Consider the following 24,517-nt stretch of genomic DNA (forward strand, 5'->3'; position numbering starts at 1 on the left):
GATACTAGAAAAAAATGCTTTTTTTTTATTCTTTTTTCTCGCCAACAACATTCAATATCCTTTTCAGCTTTGCAATATTCTCTGTCCTCAAAATATAAAAGCATAAGTAAAAAATATCAAAAAGAAAACACCCTGAGCATGAAAGTGACCTTCATCTTGACTGGTAAACAATGTAAACCTCCTGTATTTCTGCATCTCATTAACTTTACTGATACAGGGATTTACAGAGTCGGCTTGTAAAGGGTGCCGTGGAAGTTGCTTCACCTTCCCGTGCTCAATCCTCTTTCTTCCTAAACCCCCTCTTACGATACACCCCTATCTGGACTGCCTGCCCCCGCAAAAAATAATCATCTCCTGGACCTCCTGCTGAGTGAAGCCTGGCAGGCAGAGGCAGGGTCTCTCAGCAGGCTACCTTTCTGTGACAGTTACCACTGGAAAGAAACTGTGAGGCTTCCGTTGAGAGTTAAAGGTACCTGCACAGCCATCAAATGTATCTCATTGTCTCAAGAGCTAATAATACTGACTGATTCATCATGTCTTATTCAGAGGACACTAAAGTAACAAAGACTCAAGCTTTATAATGTGTGTGAGCGTGTGCATGAGTAAGTGTGTGCGTAAGCTACTTCCTAGAACCAACTTCAATAAAAACTCTTTACCACATTCGCTCTTATTACAATTGAACAGAAAGGGATTACATCTATGCGATTCAAATTTAAAAACTCAGGTAAGTTGATTCAGGTCATTTTTATGGGTTTTTATGCAAACACAAGCCAAAACATTGTGGGAAATGATGTGTAAAACCCTTTAAGGCAGATGAGAAAGTGGAGAATTCATCACTGAGTAATCCATGTTGCAGTATTCTGGTTTAACGATAAAAGTACTCATTACCTCTTATTATCATTTTTTCTAACATTCTAATTATAATACTGTACAGTACAGTGCAAAAGTCTTGAGCCACCTCTTAATGTCTTCATATTTCATTTTTTAATGAGCCAGTGTGTTTGTGTGTTAAGGCACATCATGACCTATAAATCATTCAAGCAATAAAAAAACATCTTCCTTGAGGCATGAACCAGTGAGGCTGGTGATTATTATACTGCTGATGCTGAATGCTGAGTGGACGGAACAGACGAAAGAGGAAACGAGGTTGCTGCTGAGGTTAATACTGTATATAAACATGTATGCAGCATGTGGCAGTACGATATTTGTTTTCATTTCTTTTAATGAATCTTCCTCATTTCATTGCATTTAATATGAAGAAATGAGGGGTAGCTCAAGACATTGCACAGTACAGTACATTTAACAATAATTTTATTTCTGAAATTTATACCAAGTGCATTATTGCATTACTGATTTAGTGTCATATCAAACTTGACTTCCATTACTTAATTCAATCTAAATACAAACTACTAAATTATTTTATTCATACTCAGTTAAGGCTCCTAAATGTAAAATACCTGACACATTATTATGCACCGATCGTAATATTACTAAGTCACTATGACAACCCTCAACCATAAACAGTAATGCGGTCAGGTATCAGGTATATGTGAGCTTTCTGATTACTTATGGCTCTCAATCAATTACGGGCATAAGGGACTTCAGCTGTAAGACTTCAAGTGCCACAGCAAGACACTTCAACTGGGGACAAGCATTAAAAGCTTTTTATATTCATGCCTAAAAAAATGACAGGGCTCTTAAACATTTTATGCACTCTATCTGTGCTGAGTGTACTTTCTGAATGTTTTTACAACCCTCCTGCCACATCACAGATCTAAAAAAAGGATCTGGTTAACATCGTAAAGCTTCAATAGTTGGTGCTTTTTTTCCACAAAAAATGGTTAAATGAAGGAATCAAATTATTAAGAGACCTAAAAAATATCCGTCCATTTGCTTTATCTTTATCAAAGTGTATTTTTGTGTATCGAAGAAAAAACTATAACCGCACATGCACCATGAAACGTTATGGATCTCAGATCTACACAGAAATACGCACTCATCCACACAGTATATATCTCATCATGCCCTAAGGGTTTGTGGACTTAGTGAAAACATGGGATAGAAACATATGGGACAGTCCAAGCTGTGCTCTTTCCTGGCATCCATATAGTGTGGGAGACAACTGGCAGCTCTCTGATCTGGCAGCAAAGCAAAGCGCAAATTTTATTCAATGAGTCTTTGAAATAAATCTTGTGGATGTAAGTTTAATATAACATAAACATATATTAACTGATCATGTTTAATTAAGCTTATGGCTGCCTTCAACAAAGGGTACTTGTAAAAACTTATGCCTCCTATGGTTAGAATTCTCCCTTGTTCAGCCTATGATGGCAACGTTAAAGCAGTATCAATTCCTTATTAATATTTTTATTTTTTTTATTTATTTATTCATCTTCTATACCACTTATCCTATACAGGGTTGGGGGGGGGGGGTCTTGGAGCCAATCCCAGGGAGCTTTGGGCAAAAGATGGGGTACACTGGTACAAAGGACGGGGTGCCTGTTTATCGCAGGGCACACAGACACACACCAGGGAATACTGGAAAGGCTGATTAGCCTATCTGCATTTCTTTGGACTCTGGGAGGAAACAGGAGTACGAGGAGGAAACCCACCAAGCACAGAGAGAACATGCAAACTCCATGCACACAGACCCGAAGCAGGTTTCAAACCCTTAACACTGGAGGTGTGAGGCCACAGTGCTAACCACTACACCACCATGCCACCTACTTCATTATTATTTTCAGCAGTAGTAGCAGCAATATTTATTAATTTTATTAATTATTTTTTTACTTAGCCCCCTTGATCATCGTTTGCGCCAGGTGTTCTTTGTTTACAAAACCAGCAGAGGCCACGAAGTTGCTGTGTATGGTGTGCGAGGAGCAGCTGTTCATAAACTCCTCAGTTGTGGTAATGGTGACTTTATGATTCAACGTCAGGAAAACGTTACCAGTTTGCATTCTCTTCCGGAAGGCAGAAAACGTCCTAATCTCTCAAAAACTGAATAAGCAAAAATTTTCATTTTGTGTGTATAAACATGCACAAACAATGCACAATCAAACAAAACCATTTTTAAGAGATTTGGACGATATGGGGGGCTTTATTAAAAAACAACGTTTAATACCTAAAAAAACAGATTGAGCACAAATATTTACTTTGCATGCACAAATGAACTGACATGGTTATGTTAATGTTCTGATCATGTGAGGGAATAAATTGGGAAGGTGGAATGATGTAAGCCTACGACATAAACGCTCCTTCCAACAAATAAATTAACAATAATATGAATCACAAGACAAGGTTACATATAAAAACCTTTCATGAAAAGCAATTACTCTGCCTTTTTTTTTTTTTTTCAAAAAGAGGGAAGTCAAATGATGATCCAGGGAGAGAGGAAAATAAGGAAGGGTAGAAGTGTAGAGGTTAAAGCAGGAACTTTGACAGGTAAGGGGAGAGAGCTAGCTGCCATGATGGAGCAGAGAAAAACGTAGATAGTGTATACTGCGTGTACAAGAGACCAAATGGAAGGGAAGCAAGGCTAAGGATGCTGTAGGTGAGTTTAAACTGCTTTACTATGGCATAGATAATGAGAGAAATGGTGTAGGTCTAATACAGAGAGAAGAGTATGAGTCTGAAACTGGAAGTTGGGGGGGTAATGATAAATGCCATCAGTGCATACTGTACGCTCCACAGGTGATGTGAAGGAAAAGGAAGATTTCTGTGGAGAGCTAGACAAAGTGGTAGTGAGTGTCCCCTAAGACGAAAGATGGGTGATTGGAGCTGACCTTAATGGGCATGTTGGAGAAGGGAACAGAGGTGTTGAGAAGGTGATAGGTAGGTATGGGTCCAGGAGAGGAATATGAAAGGACAGATTATTGTAGATTTCGCAAAAAAGGAATGTGAAAATGGCAGTGGTGAATACATGTTTTAAGAAGGATGTGAACACAGGCTGACATATAAGAGTGGTGGGAGATTTCCTCGAGGGGATTTCTCTCTGCTGTGTAGGAGATGCAATCTAAGGGAGATTAGAGACTATAAGGTGTTTGCAGGGGATAGTGTAGCTAGACAACATCATATGGTGGTCTTCAGGATGACTTTAGAGGTACAGAAGAAAAAATTGTGTGTGAAATTCAAAAACGAGGTGAGTCAGGTACTGGGTAGTGGTGAAGAGATAGACGACTGGTCGGCGAGGAAGGTGTTTGGCATGCCATCGGGACAGAGAAAGGAAGATAAGAACATGGTGGTGGTATGAGGAGGTACTGGATAGCATCAAAAGATAGAGGCTTGCAAAAAAGAATTGAAATAGTAAAAAAGATGAGGAAAGTAGAGTAATCTAATGTGTAACGAGGCGCTCTGGATAAGAGCATCTGCCAAATGTCTAGATGTAGATGAAGATATTTAGGGTCAACTGCCCAAAGCAATGGGGATTGTGGTAATGAAGTGAACAACAGAGTGCAAGCAGAGTGGAATAGGTGGAAAAGAGTAGCAGGAATGATCTGTGACAGAAGGGTATCAGTGAGAATGAAGAGACAGGGGTAGCTGCAGATCGGAGTAATGGGCATGTCGAAAGGTTGGGGCGTGTCGATAGGTCTTTACAATTGGTTGCGCAAGTTGCCTGTTTCACACAAAGGCTAATATTAAACGCTATTGTTCTTTCTAATGCGTTTATGTAATGCAGCCAACATAATCCTCTTTATTAAAATTCCATACTTTTCCTGTAAAATATCGATATTACAAATATTCCTTTCTTAACATTCTACTGCGTTGCCACGGGTTACTGACGTCATCCTCGCGCGGTTGAGTCATGGTCGTGGCTAGAAGGGATATATAGCTCGGACCGGAAACTAACAGTGAAATTATTTGTTATACCTATTGGATTGTCTTTCACGTCTAAACCTAATCCTTTCTTTAATACAAAAAGTTTTATTGTTGTACAGTGAGAGAAAAATAACGTTAAATTGATGTGCGCATGCACAATAGCTAGAGCTGTATTCCTTCTAGCCTTAACTGTATCAAACCCATAATCCAAATCAAATTACAATTATTTAAAGGAATATAGTAACATATATATATAGTAAAAAAATATGTAATTTTAATATTTTTGGAATACTATTAACTTTGTATTGGTTAAACAAGACCAAAAAAAACACGTTACAGAATTAGTCATTTAGAATGTTTTGAACTGACAGTTGTTTTTCTGTAGTTTTACTAAAAGTGCATAAAAACTAAAAACACATTGCCTGATAAGGACAAATATGGTTCATAAAACACCACAATAAGGAAAAGAAGGAGTACAGTTTAGTAACCTTTGAAGTGGCACCATTAGTCTGAGGATAAAACATATGTAAGATTTTTTGTATGCATGTGTGATCAAGCAGAGAATAAAAATATATAGAGAGAGATCATTTTGTTAAAATATAGCGACAAATAATTTTACTCTGAAAATGTAGTTTATATCTGAGTGCACTATACCGATTTGGTGCCTAATTTAGAAGATTTGTAATAATACCATTAATTAAGTTTTACACTATTTATATACTTTATTATAAAATATTTTTTTTATTTGAGGTTAGAGGTTTCAGCTAAAAAAGTTTTATGTTCTCACTGCTCGTGTACACTGTTTTTATATGTAATTGTGGTGTATTTCAAAATAAACATACTGTATGAGGATTTAAGTTAACTTAATTTTCCTGATCCTGGCTGAAGCAAGATCAAACCTTCAAACATATTCTTTATCATTTTGAAGTGTGTGTGTGTGTGTCTGTAAATAGCCAGTGTTGTAAGAGCGTTCAATCAATCAGTTTATTGATGAGCATGAAGTCTTGTATACTAATGTAATAACTGAGACTCACAGAGACTGACTGATGTCCAACAGGCTTCTCCACAGAGGGCCTTTGATTGTCGTGCAAAGTGCAAATTAAACTTAAGAACCCTGACGTGTGCAAGAGTGTGAGATAGAGACTGATTAGTAGCAAGATAACATCCGCAGACTAAAGGAAACTCTAGCATTGCTGGACAGATGGAACAATCTTTCATTCTTCACTCTATCTTGAAGCACTTCCTTTGTCCATTAAGAATTTTGATTAACTTTTCCTGATAATTTCCATCCCTGAGACACAAGATAAAACATTCCTGACAGGCTCAGAGTAAATGACCTTGAGACAAAAATGAATAGTCAGACTCACCTCTCTCCATTCTTTTGTTCCTATGCCTTGTATGTACAACACGACAACTGTGAGGGAAGAAAGAAGTATGAGAACATGAGATTAAAGAGCTCAAGAGGCAGTGCAAAATGAAATGCCACTGCAAATTAGATGTAGTCAAATATCTTCTAGATGACCTTTTCAAACTCTGTAAGACTTGAGACAATTAAGGTGTTGAGAACTAGTGTAATAATGTAAGCAGAGTGAAAGTTATTAGCAAATGTTGATCTATAATAATATATAGACACATCTGCCCAGATGTACCATTATCATTACTGTTTTAAAGTTTACCACATTTCCTAAAGTATAATTGTATAATTAGATAGAAATACCTTAAGCATATCTAAATAGAATTACTTTAAATGTGCTCATAAATACTATAATATTTTGGCTCTCAAGTGGAGAACCTGAAAAATATTTGCCCTTGTCTTAATATTGCAAGGTCATATCCTGATGGTGCCACAGCCATCTGTGATCAGGAGTCCAAAGAGCACACTTGGTTCTGCTCTCTGGGTGGGGAGGATGGCATCTCTCTCCTGTCAATCACAGCCACACTAGTTAATCGTGGGTGTCCGTAAGCTCAGCTGTGCGGCAGAGGATTGACAGCATGAGCAACAGTTTGCAAAAAAGATGTGGTTGGTTGGCTGTGGTGTCTCCAAGGAGGTACATGTTAGCCTTCACCTTCCTTGGTCGGTAGCTGTCATATGACAGGTGAGAGCTGGCTGGTGGGTTGAAATTGGCAGGTGACCAAATAAAGGTGTGGGAGGGATTGATATTTGGGTGTTAATTAATAATGTTAATGTTTTTAATGATATGGCTGATCATTGTATTGTTCAATATGTATTAAAATTTTTATGTATTTTAATTTTATGTTAATGACTGGTATACTAATAGTATATTTAAAGTATTCTTCAATAGTAAAACCTTAGCAACATTTATACAAAATTAGGTAATTAGAGCTTAACCACAAATTAGACATAGATACTTGTGTAGACAGAGAACAGTTTATTCCTATACACACCACCTTCTTATGTCACCTACACCCAAAAACAAAACAAAAAAGAAAGGCCCTAAAAATGAAAATGGAGAAAAGGAAAGTGCTCAATAAATAAGGTTTTTTTTTTTATTACAAAAAAATATTTTCTCTAAATCACTCTCTTCTGCTCCCTGTGTGTTTCTCCATCACCATAATGGTACATCAAAGCTGGGTGTGAGACTGGAAAGAAGGCAATCAGCATAATGCCGGCACCATGGGATCTAACCAAGCGTGAACACCAGAGCTCAGTCTCCCACTACTCCCCTCCATCTCCTCTAAAGAAATCATAAGCACGTCCATTGTAAATTAATAAATACAGAGATGGAGGAAGGATGGAAAGGAAGGAGGGATAAAGGACAGAAAAAAAATGACAGGCTGTCCAGTGGGATTTGCAGAGTTGTGGGTAACAGCACCAAAAATGAAATCTTCAGTTATACCAACATCAAGATAAAAAAAAAAGATATATATATATATATATATATATATATATATATATATATAAGCAGACTTTAACAATGCATGATACACACTCAGTGACCACTTCATTAACTTTAAAAGCACAATATTTATTTTTATTACTAATCCTGGCTAAAGTCTCATATTTTATAGCATGGACTCCAAAAGGTGTGGAAAACGTTCCCTCATTCCTTTAAAACCCTGGTCCCATAATTAAACATATTTAATGACAACACTGTGACTCTGCATGTAAATGATGCTCAGTTAATACTGAGGGACTCAATGTGTGCCAGGAAATACAGTGTTGCCCACACCATTACACAACCAGCAGCAGCCTGAACTGTTAAAATAATGCAGGTTGGATGAATTAGATTCATGCTATTTATGCCGACCCTACCATGTGCATGTCACAACCGAACTTTTAATTTATATGATTTTAGTTTTTTTGTGATTTGTTTTTTTGTGTCTCAGATTCATGATACTGCCTGATTGGGGTAGATCTTGATGTAGGTCTAGGTCACAAGGAAGCACTAATACTATAGTAAATATATGAATTTAGGGTAATTTTCTATATTCTAGAACTATACTGAAGATTTAAAAAAACAATGAAATAGCACATACTGCAATAGGTAACTAAGTACTGCTGTAACAAAAACAGTCAGTTGGTATTTTAAGATAGAAAAGTTCTTGTAAGAACAGTATTGTCAAGTGTATTTGCAAAACCCCTCATGCACATGATGAAACTGGCTCTCATGAAGACCTTCCCAGGAAAGCAAGACCAAAACTTACCTCTGCTGAAAGTTCATTTAGAGTCACCAGCCTCAAAAATCACCAATTAACAGATTAAGAGAATAGAGCCGTTAGGAAGGCTTTGCAGAGTAAACCTCGATTTTATTAAGACCATTTACATTGTGGTTAAGTGTACATGTACCGTAAATAAAATGTAGTGTCCTAAAATTAACCAGAGCTTGACCACTGAAGGTTCTGAAAAAACTGATAAAATCTTAATTGGTATGTTTAATCATAATATTTTAATGCATAGAAAATAGTTTTAGAATTCTTAAAGTCATATTTGGTTCATTCTTTACGTATATAAAAATTGGGAAAGTCTTTATACACATATATATATATATATATATATATATATATATATATATAATCTTTACAGACAATAGATATACTTTTTATAAAACATTGGTCCATGTTCTCACTGCATCTTACTGTTCTCTATCTACCACTTCACCATATTCTTCAACGTTTGGAATCTCTCACTCGTTGTGGTATTTAGCACAGCCCTAACTAAATTTTTTCAGATCTTCATTGTGCAGGTTGTGAAAGTGTAAAATACAAGCACTCATGCCTAATCGTTCTACACGGGCATACCTCAGCTCTGGGTTCTCTCCTGTTTCTGTTCTTATGCTTCGCAAACAGATTCTCTAGTCACAACAAATCTCTTTGAATGTGTTTGATGATACGTCTATTATTGGACTGAACTCAGCAGCCTCGTTCCCAACACTCCAAAGGGAATTGTAGATTTAAGCAGAACCAGTAATACACACACACACACACAGCAAATCAATATTCTTATGACTGATTCAATATTAAAAGTAGTAACCAATCCCACCTGTCCCTATTAAAATCATAAGTACTTATTTCTAGCCCATCACTTTTCTTTTATTAAGAAGCGCCATGCTTACCCTCCCCTAATACCCCGACTACATTCAATACATACACTACAGTACAAGCAGCAGTGCAGCCGACCCTTTCTGTTGAGTTGCCACATACACAGCAGACTGTCAAACACACACCTAACGATTCACAGTAATGAGCAGCTCAGATGGGAAAACAAGGTTAGGTTTCCATGGAAGCATTTTGGATGAATTACACGGCAAAATTAACAGCACTGCCTACATGTATGTGAGCTAGATCTTAATGTTCACATAAAAGAGCCAAATTGATGGCAGCAACATATTACTAACATGCATCATGCTTAAATTTAATGAAAACAGCATTTTCTGACTCAAGGAGCTAGGCGGTGTAAACCCTGAATGCGGTGCTAATCAATCGCAGGGAACACAAGTTAACACACACACACATACACACACTCACAGACTATTTGCAATTTGGAAACACAACTTAGCCTAATCTGCATGCCTTTGGACTCTGGATAAAAACCAAAGTACCTGGAGAAACCTCCCAAGCATGGGGAGAAGATGCAAACTCTGTGCAATCAATGCATACAGTACCTGAGGTGGGACCTGAACCCTAACCATCAACCCGGGAAGCGTGAGGCCACGGCGCTAACCATTATGGAAAGTCTATTTGTTTTAAATGCATACATTATGATATGTTTTTGTGATTCAAATAAACAGGAAGAACAGATAACTGTTAATTGCATATAAAAGGGTTTTAGTTTTTTTTTTTTACATATTTTTATGTACTCAAAGTGCAATAGCAGTTCAATCCATACACTGTATAAAGTAATCATATAAAACAAACAAGAAGTTATGGTTAAAACATATCTGCAGTGAGACCTGAGCACCACTATTTTAATTGGGAGAACTCAAAATAGTCTCTACTGCCTAAGACAAATGAAGAAATATAGGGTAAAAAAAGTGACTATTGATATACTGTAGTTCTACTTTGCAATCAGCCAGTGTATCCTGACATCATCCACTATATGGCGCAGAAATGCTGACTCTCACACCAAGATGAAATCTGAATGTACTGAGCTATAGTCAGAGTTGGCAACATAAGAAAAGTAAGTATGATATATATTCAGTACAGGGTGGCCACAAGTCTGGATCCATAGGCGAAAATTTTATTTGATCATTCTGACTTTGCGGCACTTGTGTGTACAGTACACTGAATACAAGAATGCTGAACATTTTAAAACATATTGAGATGAACAAACTGCATGTTGTTACAGTACATGCAGAGATGATTTTTGGATTTAGTGCAAAGACTATTCTGGGCTGATTCTGATACACTACTGAAAGAAAAAAGTCAAGCCTGTTTCTGTTTGAAGTCATCTCGGTTAAAAAAAAAAAAAAAAAAAAAATATATATATATATATATATCCAGTCTTTTAAAACACCCTGTATATGTTTAGTTAAGTAAAATTAATCAAAGACACTTTTACTGTTATGGAAATTATATTATGAGAAAAAAATTGGCGACATAGTCATGTAGTAGTGTCAGCTTGCACATCCAGGGTCCGGGATTCGATTCCCGCCTCGAGGCAATGTGCATGGAGTTTGCATGTTTTCCCTGTGCTTGGGCTTCCTTCCACAGTTCAGAGGCATGCAGATTAGGCTAATTGGCATTCCCAAATTGCCCATAGTGTTTTAAGGCTAATGGGTGTTCCCAAATTGCCCGTATTTTGTGTCAATGTTGACCAGAGGTCCTACCACGGTTGTGAAAAACAGAAGTAAATACAATAGTCACCACTGGCCTCCATGGTATATATTTAAACTAGGATGGATTCAAAGAATGTTTGATCACACTTATGGTTTTGCTATTGTGGGGTATATAATATATATACATGTGTGTATAAAAACATGACAGAACTTAGTGTGTTTAAGAATCTATTTAATTAAAAAATAAAATACCTCTTTATTGATCCACCTATCTCCATTAAGGTCATAAGAACTTTTTGATAATCGTGTGCTCATGCTGTACGTGATTGGACTAGTGAATAGGTTTTTTCACTGTTTCAGGTCATTTCGCTTAGCTTGCCAATAGGAGGTGACTCTGTCAGCTTTCAAATGACTCATTGCCATTTTTCACCCTAGACAAGCTTGCAATACTATGACCAGAGATTGTTCCTCTGTGACTAATAAGCCACAAATGGCTGCATGCATTATAAAAAAGTGGAATGTGTAACTACTACTTACAATTTCTCAGTATTGTAGGTTTTCTCCTCGTTCCCTTTTTTAGAAATATGTTCTTACTTTTTTATAGTGTGTGCCTCACACTGGAAAGAGGGATGGAGAGAGAAATAAGAGACAGACAGGGCAGTGAGAGATGAAAGGGAACACTCACATGGCTTCTCCTTTACACTCAGTGTGATCACGGTTTGAAGTGCAGGACTTCCTCTCTGGCCAATCATTACCTCCTCCCACATGTGCTCAGAAAAACACACTGATATATGCACTGCCACCCCTCTCTCTTTTACACACACACACACACACACACACACACACACACACATACATCTTACAGTCATAACCTCACTGATTCACTACTGTTACATGACTCGGTATGTGTGTCTGGTTATGTGTGTGAGTGCATGTGTGTGTGTGTGTGTGTGTCTCAAGCACCAAATATCAAATAATTTCAGTGTAAAATCCCTGCACATAATTTTCTAATCAAAGTTGATATAATTGTTAAAAGGATTGATGGAGTAAACAATGCACAGCGCACCTCAGAAGATTTAATAAATATCACAAGATTATATGATATATAAAGATAAATATGGCTTTATTAAATTTGTTCAAATGGACAATAAATGCATGGATAAAAATATAGATTAATAATGTAATATAATAAACATTTCAAGAGGATCATACTGTGCAAACGATAACTCTCTGTGAAAAGCTTTCAGTAAATATTATTCCAGTAACACTGGTCTGGATGTCCTTATTAAAATAAATCTGACATTTTTGGAGCATCATTACAGATATTTGGGTCATTCATAAATAAATGAAAACCCAGGAGGTCTCCAAAACAAGGCACATTCAACACTGAGCTGAAAACACCAAACTATACAAGCATGTTACATGTTAGCTAATAAATTTGTAGTAACGCGTAATAACTGTTCTGTAGGATTATAAGTTTAATACTGACTCTTAATGAGTTTAATACTGATTATGATTTAAGAATGACTCTACGTTTAATTCAATAGAAAACTGATTTGTAAGTACTGTAAATGAAGAAAATAATTTAACAAAAACAGTAATTTACTAAATGGATTGTTGGTTACAATTTCTTTTATCAATATAAATAACTAATCAATCAATTCAATTATATGGCTATTACAGCTAAAGAACATTTCCCATATTCCCAAATTTGTTGTATCGTATTAATTTAAATTTGTGATTATTCTTGATCCCTCATACTCATCTAAGCCTTAGCTTTGAAATCCTATGACGTGTTTATGATGCAGTTATGATTACGATGTAATCATATGAGTTCACCATAAACTGGACCAAACCAAAGTCAAACCATCACAAACTGTCTGAAAATTATTTACCTACAGCGCCTCACAGTTTGTTATGAACTGCTACAATTTCTTACGTGTCTCTGCAACAACCTGGATACCTGTGACTACAGAAACTTTGAACCTGCCAAACGCTTCTGTAATGAATGTCAACATACAAAGTGTAAAATTTGGTGGAGCATGCTATTTAGTAGTTTTGTGCCTTTAAATTTAACAATTTTGGCAAATTTGCTTCACCCAATGTATAAAGATGTTTACCATAGCTGTCACAAGACCCGTTTTGCTGCTGCATGTACTCCAGGATTGATCTGCTGTACCCCAGTAGCATCTCAAATTCAAGTTTTCACAATTTCTAAATTAATTTAGGTTGATAACAGGGAGGATTTTTATTGTTTTTTTATGTTAAAGCAACTCAGTCAACGTCAATGTCAAAGCAAATCAGAGTAACCGGAAATACAAACTGAGGCACACGTTGTGATCTGAGACTAAACCACGGTGTGCATGTGCATTCTGCAGCTTAATAGATTGGACATGATTTGGAAAGGCACACACCTGTCTATATAAGGTCCCAAAGTTGACAGTTCAAAACCACCAGAACTCTTTCTAGAGCTGGCCGGCCATCTAAGCGATCGGGGAGTAGGGCCTTAGTCAGGAAGGTGACCAAGAACCCGATGGTCACTCTGTCAGAGTTTCAGAGGTCCTCTGTGGAGAGAGGAGAACCTTCCAGAAGGACAACCATCTCTGCAGATATCTACCAATCAGGCCTATATGGTAGAGGGTCCAGAGAGTCTCATCAGACCTGAGAATTTTGTTTCTCATGGTCTAAGAGTCCTTCAGGTGCCTTTTGGCAAACTCCAGGCGAGCTGCCATGTGCCTTTTACTAAGAAGTGGCTTCCATCTGGCCACTATACCATATAGGCCTGATTGGTGGATCGTCGACTACAATTTCTAAACCCTAACTAACTTTCTATTTCCTTATTTACTCACCATCTACACAGCTTATCATGTTTACGGGGTCGCAAAGGGCTGGAGTCTGGAAACCTAGGGCACAAGGCATATCCATCACAGAACACATACAGATACTAAACCACTCCAGGCAATTTGGGAACACCAATTAGCCTAATCTGCACGTCTTTAGACTGTGGGAGAAAACTGATGTACCCAGAGGAAACCCACCAAGCACGGGGAGAACATGCAAACTCCATGCACACAGACCTAAAGCGGGAACCGAACCCCTAAGCCACCGTCCCACCCATGACTTCATATGATAACTTCTTATGATCTTGAAACACAATACAACACAATGCAATAGAATACAATTATTAAACTAATAATTGTAATTTCAAACCCTTCTAAGCAAATTGCGTTTTTGCTTTTGAAGCATAATGTTTGGTTGGAAATAACCTGACAGGAGAAATCCAAATAATCAAGTTCTCTGAAATTAAGTAATCACGTTTTGACAAAGGTACAAAAGTGATGTGGTGAAAAGAGAATCATGTAATTGCATTAGCATTAATAATGATTAAGGAGGTGTGGGAGGCTGTCTTTAAGAAAAGGCTTTTCAGGGAGACAGTCTGTTCACACAGAAACTCTGATGAAAGAGCAAGACTAATTGGGTGCCTATCAGCCCAAGTGGAGAAATCTTTAATTACTTTTGTATTGGTGGAGAAGCCAAACGTCCCTGGGCACTCATGCTTTTCAGCATAATGTAATAACACACAGCGAGCACACATAAATCCTCTTTGCCAGCACTGGGCTCAGGCCACACAGAGCTAAAGCTGTCTAAAATTACTTCACGTAATTCTTTATTATAGAACCGCGACGGCTCCTTACACGTATAAGTCTTCTGACTAGTCAACCTCCCACAAACACACAAAGACTAAAAGAGGCATATAAATTCACATCACTTTTTCATCACTTTCTTGTTAAAATAATTACTTAAATCTAATAGGTATAGCTTTTGTGATATTTTAATTACATTTTAAGCCAGAAAAGTATAGCATATACACATTTAATACATCAACTCTACTATTCAAATCAGTTAAGTGTAGGAACTTTTGAGATACTTTGGTCACTCGGCTCATACGCTGCACCGCCAAAAAAGAAATTCACCACCTGAATTTAACTAAACCAATATGTAAGAGTCTTCCATTATATAACTTCCATTCGATATAATAGTGATTCATTTGGTTCAGGTGGGTACAGGTTATTAAACCCTAACTGTTGCAGCGAGAAGCTTCTTATTTCTTAAACAGCCATGTCAGAAGATATATGCTGTGCGACCCCAGATCATAACACTGCTTCTACAGACTAGTACAGTAGGCATGATAAGAAACTGATCTCCTCACCTGGACCACATTAACTTTCTCCAATGCTTCACAGTCCATTCTTTGGATGCTCCCCAGCAAAGTGCCTTTCTTCTAATCATTCATAAGTTGTTTTCTTAAGGCTACATAGTTTTCTTTGCCCTGTACACATGCAAATGCTCTTTCATGATTAAACATCGCCATTTCTCAATTTAATTTCACCAAATATTTAAGTGACCTCCGACACGATCATTCAAAATTTCTTCCCGAATACATTTCTTCTGCACATTTGACTGTTCAGCACTATTGTTCCAGGATTAAATTTCTTTGACCAATGATGAGAGCAATATTTTCACCCTTCAGTAACAGTAACATATCTACAACCATGAGATACATCTTCTGACGTGTCTGTTTAAGAAAGGAGAAACTACTCATTGCATCGGTTAAGATTAAAAGAATTGTTGGAAGCTAAAACATTAATGACTGCAGTTATTGTCTAATGAAAAAACACTTAATTATTTTTTTTAAATTCAAATTACAGAACTTTTCAATTAATCAGGATCAATCTTCAGTTAATCAGAATCTCTTATTGGTGTGTGGTGTATGATAATTATTTATGAAAATGATTGGGTAATTTTGATTTATATCATGCACTCCACTTGTACAACAGCAACTGTGACTTTATTTTCCTATGAGAAACGTGCAGTTCAGGACAGTATCACCATTTAGAAGAACTTAATGATTAGCTGGGTTTATAGGAAAAAACATTTATTTGGCATCCTCCCAAGAAGAACAATCACAGAACAATAACAGCAACCTGCATTAACACTTGCTTATGAGCTATGCATGTATGTTTATGCATGTATGTGCTTTGGTTTTCATGGAGTATTTCTTGGAATATTGTTTGCTGAAAGATCAAAAGAATCCACTTACCAGGATCTGACTTAGAAAAAGTGTCCATGTCCAACAGATTCCTGCCCAAATTCAGAAGAGAGAAATAGACATTACACAATGTTACACAATAACACACAATTCAACACACACTGCTTCTTAAACTTCATTATCACACATGACAACATGTTGGTGAAATAATAATAATAATAAATAAAAATTGGTTGTTAAATAAATTTAAACATAATATTTTGACCGACAGTGTTTTCCCAAAAATAAGGGCAAAGTTTTACATTAAAAAAAAAATAATAATAATAATTTCTGTCATTGTGAAAAAAAACACTACTTATCTTGAGTGGTGGTTAATGAAGAATGTTACATGCAAAAGTGAACTAAGGGTTCATGAAAGTCCAATTATAAAAACATGTTGACTTCTCAGTTCATTGCTGCCATGCTAATGTAAAAAAAGGTAATGCATAATTATACCTTAACAGTAACCACTATTTAAGTGTACTCATAACTTTGACTTACTCTCTCACTTTCAGTAAGCACTTTATCCTGTATATACTGTAGATTGTACAACCCAAATTGCGGAAGGGTTAGGATGTTTTTTAAGTTTAAATGAAATGAAAACGAAAAGACTTTCAATCCACATGAGCCAATATTTTATTTACAATAGAACATAAAGAACATATCAACTGTTTAAATGGAAAAAATTACACTTTTATCCACTAAATGAGCTCATTTCAAATTTGATGCCTGCTAACAGGGGCAACAAAGGGCTAAAAAAGCAGGAACTTTTAAAAAGATTTAAACAACATCTAGCTGTAACATTATTAGCTATAAAAAAGGATGTTTTAGAAAGGCAGAGTCTCGAAGTAAAGAATCTGTTGTGAAATAGTGCGTAAAAAGATGGAATATTTTCAAGATTGTGAAAAACAACATTCCTCAATGTCAAATTGCAAGGGCTTTGCAAATCTCATCATCTACAGTACATAACATCATCTAAAAATTTTGAAAAACTGGAGAAAGCTCCAGTAAGGGACAAGGCCGAAGATTTTTGTTTGATGTCCGTGGTCTTCAGCCACTCAGACGACCCTGAATCACTCATCAGCATGATGAAGTGTCATTGATATTACTAAATGGGCCCAGAAATACTTCCAGAAAACAGTATCCTTAAACACAATCCACCGTGTCATGTGCAGATGTCAACTGAAGCTCTATCATGCAAAAAGGAAGCCATATTTGAACATGTTCCAGAAGTACCATTCTGTCCTGTGGGCCAAGGCTCATTTAAAATAGTGTGTGTCAAAGTGAAAAAGTGTTCCATGGTCAGACGAGTCCAAATTTGACATTCTTGTTGGAAATCATGGACGCCATGTCCTCCAGGCGAAAGGGGAGGGAGACTTTCCAGCAGGTTTTTAGCATTCAGTTTAAAAGCCAGCATGTCTGATGGTATGGGGTGCACACTGTAAGTGCATATAGTATGGGCAGCTTGCATGTTTTGGAACGCACTATGAATATCGAAAGGTTTATAAAGGTTTTAAACGACATCTATTTCAAGGAAGGCCTTGTGTATTTCAGCACATTATTACAACTGCATGGTTTCACAGTAGAAGAGTCTGGGTGCTGAGTTGGCCTGCCTGCAGGACAGATCCTTTACCTATAGAGAATATTTGGCGCATCATTAAATGAAAAATACTCTTCCGCAGCTGGAAACCTATGTCAGGCAAAAACGGGATGAAATTCCAACACCGAAACTCCAGAAACTCATAACCTCATGCCCAGATGTCTTCAAATTGTACCATGGTAAACATGCGCCCTTCTCAACTTTTCTGAGACCTTTATCAGGCAGCAAATTTGAAATGAGCCCATTTTGTGCATAAAAATGTAAAATTTCTCAGTTTAAAAATTTGTTATGTTCCATATGTTCTAATGTAAATAGAATATTGGCTTAAGTGATTTTAATTTTTTATTCTAATTTAAAAAACATTCCAACTTTTCCAGGATTCTGGTAGTAATTGTTCATTATTGCAAATAGATAACTGTCGATATTTCTAATGAGGGTTTCACAATTTTTCTTAATTAATAAATGATTAACTGAAACTGAAATAACACATTTACATAAATATTCAGATTCTTGGCAGTGATTGTGGCCTCCCAGTCTTTTCCAAGTTGGAACACCTGGATTTAAGGGTTTTCTCCCATTCATCTCTGCAGGACCACTCAAGCTCTGTTGGACTGAATGGGAACTATTTTCTCATCTCCCCAGGGAGGTTCAATCAGGTTCACATTTAGGCATTCAATGAGATAATTCATCACGATCATTTACAGATTTGTCCCGAAGCCACTCCTGCTGATTGTCTCAGGTCATTATCATTTGAGAATGAGGATTACTCCAATTTGAAATCTTGAGGGCTCATGAGAGCTGTACACTGTTTAGAGATCACTATAACTTGAGAAGTCTTCTAGTTTCTGCTTTTGAAAAACAATGCCACAACATGAAGCTTCTATCACCTTGCATTAGTGTATAGATGGAATTACCAGGTGTTGCTAGTTACTTCAGGCTGAGATATAATGTTTAGAACTTTAGGGGAAATCGAAATGCTGATGTGCATGTAAATGTACAGGCCATTTAGGACAAATAATTAATTCTTGATTTTATCAGATTATGGATCCAATTATTCCTAGATACTGAGAGTCCTTCTCAGGTATTTTGGCAAGTTCTGCTTAGGAAATCCCCATGTCCCTGTTCGTGCCATAAAGTTGGTAAAGTGCTGCAGTGATGGTTGTTCTTCCGGGTTCCATTTCCATATAAGATCTCTGAAGTTCTGTTTTGGCAACAGTAAGGTTCTTGTATAACTCCCAAAGCTCAGTTTGGCTGGGCAGTCAGCTTTAAGGTATTCATTTACTTTCTGAACCTAAAAATGGTCTTCTTATGAAGTGTCCCCACTAACCTTAGGGGCCTCTGATATGACAGAAATCTTTCAGTCCTCCAGTTATGTGCCTCATTACAATTCTGTCTCTGAGGGCTATATACCTTTTTGCAGCTGTGGAGATTTATAGTTACAAAAGTGTGTCTTTCTAGACATTTTCCAATTAGCTTAATTTTCCACAGATTAATTTTAATCAATTTGTGTAAAGGACTCAGGGGCATCTCTATGGAAATGGGATATGCATGATATAAATTTCAACTTCAAACGCAAAGCATCTAAACACTTATGTAAATGTAGCATTTGGAAAAGTGAAACTTATTTATGTCTTCATTATGGAACATTTTTGTTGATTCATAAGGAAAAAAAGACTCAGTTTTAGACTAATGTTGTTATGTACAGTAACAGCATTTGGAAAATGTGAATGTATCTGAACAATTATAAAAGCACTGTGTGCATAAAACTTTCCTTTGTTTTAAACTAATCAACAAGCCAATCATATTTACATTACAGCAGTAGCATCGGACATTATAAAATGCCTTCAACCACATTTAATAATAAATAAACACATTTTATATATATGTGTGTGTGTGTGTGTGTGTGTGTGTGTGTGTGTGTGTGTGTGTGTGTGTGTGCGCGCGTATGTATGTATGTATTTCTGGAGTCGCTGTATCCTGGCAGGTAATTTCCTTTATGAATGAGGGCACAGCTTGAGGAAAGAAAAAAGAGGCACAGGAGCCCATCTCCACGCATATTTAGCATCCATCGGCTTTCACCTCGTCTCATAGCTGATTTTACAGCTAAAATAAGCCTTTCACACATTAATAAATACAAAAAGATTTACATGCAGTTGTGTGACTGGATGAAATTCAGTGTTATAAGACTTACAGATGTGTTTGGATGTGTGTGTTTGCCATAAAAACAGGGTACACATATTATAGTCTAGCAGCTGATACAATAATTATGGCCTATGGCACAGTCTTTCAAATCTAAAACGAAATTTATAAGGCTCTGGGTTAGTGATCAGAAGGTCAGGGGTTTAAACTCCAGCTCTGCCCAGCTGCCACTGTTGGTCCCTGAAGCAAGGTCCCGAACCCTCTCTGCTTCAAGGGCACCGTATCATGGCTGAACCCAACTTCCAAACAAACTAACAAAAAGAAGAATTTTATTGTCAGATAATGTATACTTGACAAATAAAATCTTCTTCTTCTTTTTTTTCCTTCTCGTAACAAACATGTACACAAATGCCAGGAGATAATTAAACAGAGAGAGATGATAATTAATTCCGACAGATAATAATTAATCCAGGTGTTATGTGAGAGACTGAGGGCTGGGCTATTAGATAACAAATAATTACTATTATGTTAATGTCAATTTATGCTAAATATAAACTGATAAGATTGGCACCCTGTCCAGTTTGTACCCTGCCTTGTGCCCTAAGCTTCCTGGGATAGGCTTCAGGTACCTGCAACCCTGAATACAGAATAAAGTGGTATAGAAGATGAGTGAGTGAGTGAGTGAGTGAGTGAGTGAGATAAACCGATGAATAAGATTGAACCAGATAACACAAATGTATATTTAATATTTTGTTATTTTGCATTAAGATGAATTAGGAAAGGTATTGATATTTGAGCTATAAATTAAAGGTTCCTTGGATGTACAGTATGAACAAAATCTTTATCAGTATAAGGAAATTTCCTAATTTGCATATATGAAACCTTACTCTTTGTTCTGCAAACACTAAACCAATTAATTTTCCTGCATTCATTCTTTTTAACAGTTGCTTATGGAACGACTAATTTCAGTTAGTCCTCATTTCCCTTAAAATAGTCTGATTTCATTTTAATTGTGCAACATATGTGTGAAACTGAGGTCCATCTGTTGCATAGACAGTGGGGTTAGTGTACATTCTGATTACGTAGCTGGTGAAATTAAAAATATATATAGACAAATGCTTGCCAGTTATTTTGCTAAGAGATGCATTTTTTGCATATTCAATACTTGATATAAAAAGGAATTAAATTAACACTTTCTCAATCTCAGTGACTACAGAAAATACAAAAAGGTGAATAAAGGGAACTTTTGGAGATAATGTTTTTAACAAACTGTGACACTTATCTGCTCTTTTTACTCATTGTACATTCTTATGCAAAGATGCATCATTTAATTTTTCACTGCTTCACTTCTACATAGCATAAGGGCAGTACCTGACACAGTGTTGAAAATGTGAAAGAAGAACTAGATAGATGTCTTCCAAAGTGCTGATGTGCATGTAAATGTACAGGCCTCCTGTTTCTCATCATATTCGCACCACCTAAATTCAATGCCATCAAATCCCTCAGAGACTGAATGACGGATAGGAAATCTGTCTGAAACTGATGGCTGACATCTGTCCTAAACATGAGGAAACATAAGCAGTCTCCACAGGGAGAAGAAGAAAAAAAAAAGCAAAGATATCTGCCCAGCCTGAGAAATCTGACAGTGGTGTGCAACAACCTACCATTAACTAAAAGTAGACACATTTTGGCATAAAGACATATATGTCCATGTCTGTGTGGTAGACAAGCATGGTTTAGAAATCCTGCCATGCCCATGAGACATGACGAAATCTTTTCCTGTGCTTTGGCATTACTTTATTTTTTCAGTCACTGAGCATTTATTGAGAACACCTGTACAGCTACTCATTTGTGCAATAATCTGATCAGCCAATCATGTAGCAGTAGTGCAATGCATAAAAGTATTGTAAAGAATAAACATCTAGTGAGTGGCAGTTCTCCAGACAGAAATGCCTTGTTGATGAGAGAGGTCGATGAAGAATGGCCAGGCTGGTCTGAGTTAACAAGAAAGGCTACAGTAACTCAGATAACCAACTTGAGTCTGGTGACCTTCAGTGGCTTTCCCAGTCACTAGATGTGACTCCAGCAGGAACACCTTTTGGACGCGGTAGAAAGGGTGATGTGTAGCATTTAAGTGCTCCTGAAAAATCTGCAAGAACTATGTAATGCAATCCTGTCAACATGTACCATAATCAATCACTCACTCACTCATCTTCTATACCGCTTTATCCCATACTCAGGGTTGCAGGCCTATCCCAGAAGACTGTTTGGCATGAGGCTGTTTTAAAAGCGAAGGTAAGCCATACCCAGTATTTATATTTCTAATAAAGTACACCATGAGTGTATGTGTATGGATTTAAATGTATAAAAATAACTAATTCAGTAGGACATCCCTTTCCACTACAGGCCGGCGGCCACACGTGCACACCCAAGCACACAAACGCACACCTGATGCCCTGTTCTCAAGCAGCGTTAGCCAAATCCAAACTGTCATCTGGGAGGGAGATGTGCACATGTGTGTGTGTGTGTGTGTGTGTGTGTGCCCATGCATTATGCACCCTCTTTATGCTTCATAGATTCTTCGTTCTTTTAAATGTATATATATTTATACACAAATATATTAATGTATTTATATATATATAAGAGGCCCAAAAAAACGTATACACCTCTTAACAGATATCTATGCGCTTTTTTAAAACTCGGATTGAATTATAGCAGCAATGTGTAGCATTACAACATGTAGCATAAATGTCAGTAGTCGTTCTATAATTGATGCTACCATGTGACCGTGATTTTATTTTGTGCTTATATTTTTGGGTCCCTCTTTATATATGCTGTAAAAATATACTGTGTACACCATTAAAAAGATTTAAGATGTATACTGTAATTGGTCCATCCACCTGCCCTTTGGGTTACACGCTACATGCACCTTCCTTGGAATCCACACATAATACATCTGTGATCTAACAATACAAGGGTATATGCTTAAGGGTATCACGCCATGGGCAAGGAATGGTTCCCAGTGGGTGCAGATGAGACTTTACAATGCTTCAGGACCATACAGATTACTAGAGACACTAGAGACCTATTGGGGACATCTACTGGACCCATTAAAATTAAAAAACAAATGTTAACACCCCCAAAAAAGCAGCATACTAAATTCTTTATACTGGAGTCTCCTTTAGGATATCTTTACTGAGTAATCAGTGACATTTATTCATCCAGAGGATGACCTAAAGACCTTCTACAGAGGACCTGAGGGCTAGTCTGCATGCTCACTGGGTGATACTCTTTGTACTGGGTAAAACACTGAAAAAACCTTCAAACACAAGGAAAGAAAAGTTCTTAATCAGAAAGGGAATTCTCACTATACTTGTTACTGTTCGAGTACAATACACTGCATTGGTGTTAAGTAAACAACCATCCTTGACTCACATGGAGCTGGCACGTTTCTTTGCGTGTGTGTGTGTGTGTGTGTGGAGTGAGCGCGTGGCGAGGAAAACGGGCGCACCCCCTCAAACACCTACACCAAATGCATATAAGGCTCGAAGGTTGGGTATCACAGCAAAAATACTTCTAATAAATAAATAAATAAATAAACACCGACTGTAAGAACCAGCAGGAGAATACACACAGGCATTAGAGACTGCTTTATTCAAACATTATTAACAAACTAGCAAGAACCGGGAGCAGGTTGTTGTTCAGTTCACATAATGATGGGTTCAAACAAACAGGTCGGGATCCATACAGTGTGTATTAAGGTGTATTGAATGACCTAATAAATGTTTCCTATGTATCCAAGCATGCATATGGACTCACCTGCACGAGACAGTAACTTCGATCTTAGTTGCCGGTACTGTAGAATGGAGCGGGTCGAAGTCCCCGATTGAGGCCATCGTGATGCTCGGGATGATCAATATTGTTCAAACAAGATTCTAAGTTTTTACCTTCCCATCCGACACTGTGTTTGTGTCCTAAAGTCTATCTCGGGGACGCGCGGCGGCGGTAACAGGAGGCACTGCGACTGGACTGAGTGGAGCGCGCGCGAGCACAACGCGCTACCTGTGTGACGCGCCGCCCCGCACGCGCTCTGCCTGACCCGGGCTGCGTCCCACAGCGCACGCGGACCCGCGCGCGTCTCTCACTCGGGTGACGTGACGAGCGCGTGCAGTCGGCGGAAACTTACAACGACCTGACCAACGTCCGAAACAGCACACTTTATCACTGATTGGGTTTTAATATAGGACGCCTCCTGTACTACGCCTTTCTATTATTAAAGCCCGTAACTGCTGCTGATTTCGTCGTCAGCCAGCAGGTGGAGACAGAACACAAGAAAAGTTCTGGATGTAGAACGCGTTTAAAAGATGCGTGGGTGAGCTTGGTGCTTACACGTGGAGTCCTGATGCTTTTGTACAAAAACAAAAAACAAACATAAAAAACATAATCAATGAATTAACATGCACCTGTGGAATGGTCGTTAAGACCTTAACAGCTTACAGAAAGTTGGCATTTAAGGTCACAGTTCTAAAAACGCAGGACACTAAAGAGACTTGTCTACCGACTGTGAAAAACACCCAAAGAAAGATGCCCAGGGTCCCTGCTCATCGGCGTGAACGTGCATTAGGCATGCTGCAGGGA

At 37.5% G+C, this 24,517-nt stretch overlaps 1 protein-coding gene across 1 annotated transcript in view; it reads right to left on the reverse strand.

Annotated features, from left to right (window-relative positions):
- The window catches only part of LOC128527037 (copine-9-like), a 100,168-nt gene extending 76,310 nt beyond the window's left edge, over window positions 1-23,858 (reverse strand). Inside the window, exons 1-3 of the mRNA XM_053499309.1 lie at window positions 23,699-23,858; window positions 16,153-16,193; window positions 6,183-6,229 (exon numbers count right to left, since the gene is read on the reverse strand). Of these exons, the coding sequence (XP_053355284.1) occupies window positions 6,183-6,229; window positions 16,153-16,193; window positions 23,699-23,775 (165 nt within the window). The 5' untranslated portion in view covers window positions 23,776-23,858. The remainder of the gene's footprint in view (window positions 1-6,182; window positions 6,230-16,152; window positions 16,194-23,698) is intronic.
- Window positions 23,859-24,517: the final 659 nt, after the last annotated feature.

This window comes from Clarias gariepinus, chromosome 6, assembly GCF_024256425.1.
Source record: "Clarias gariepinus isolate MV-2021 ecotype Netherlands chromosome 6, CGAR_prim_01v2, whole genome shotgun sequence".
In the NCBI taxonomy this organism is placed as follows: Eukaryota; Metazoa; Chordata; class Actinopteri; order Siluriformes; family Clariidae; genus Clarias; species Clarias gariepinus.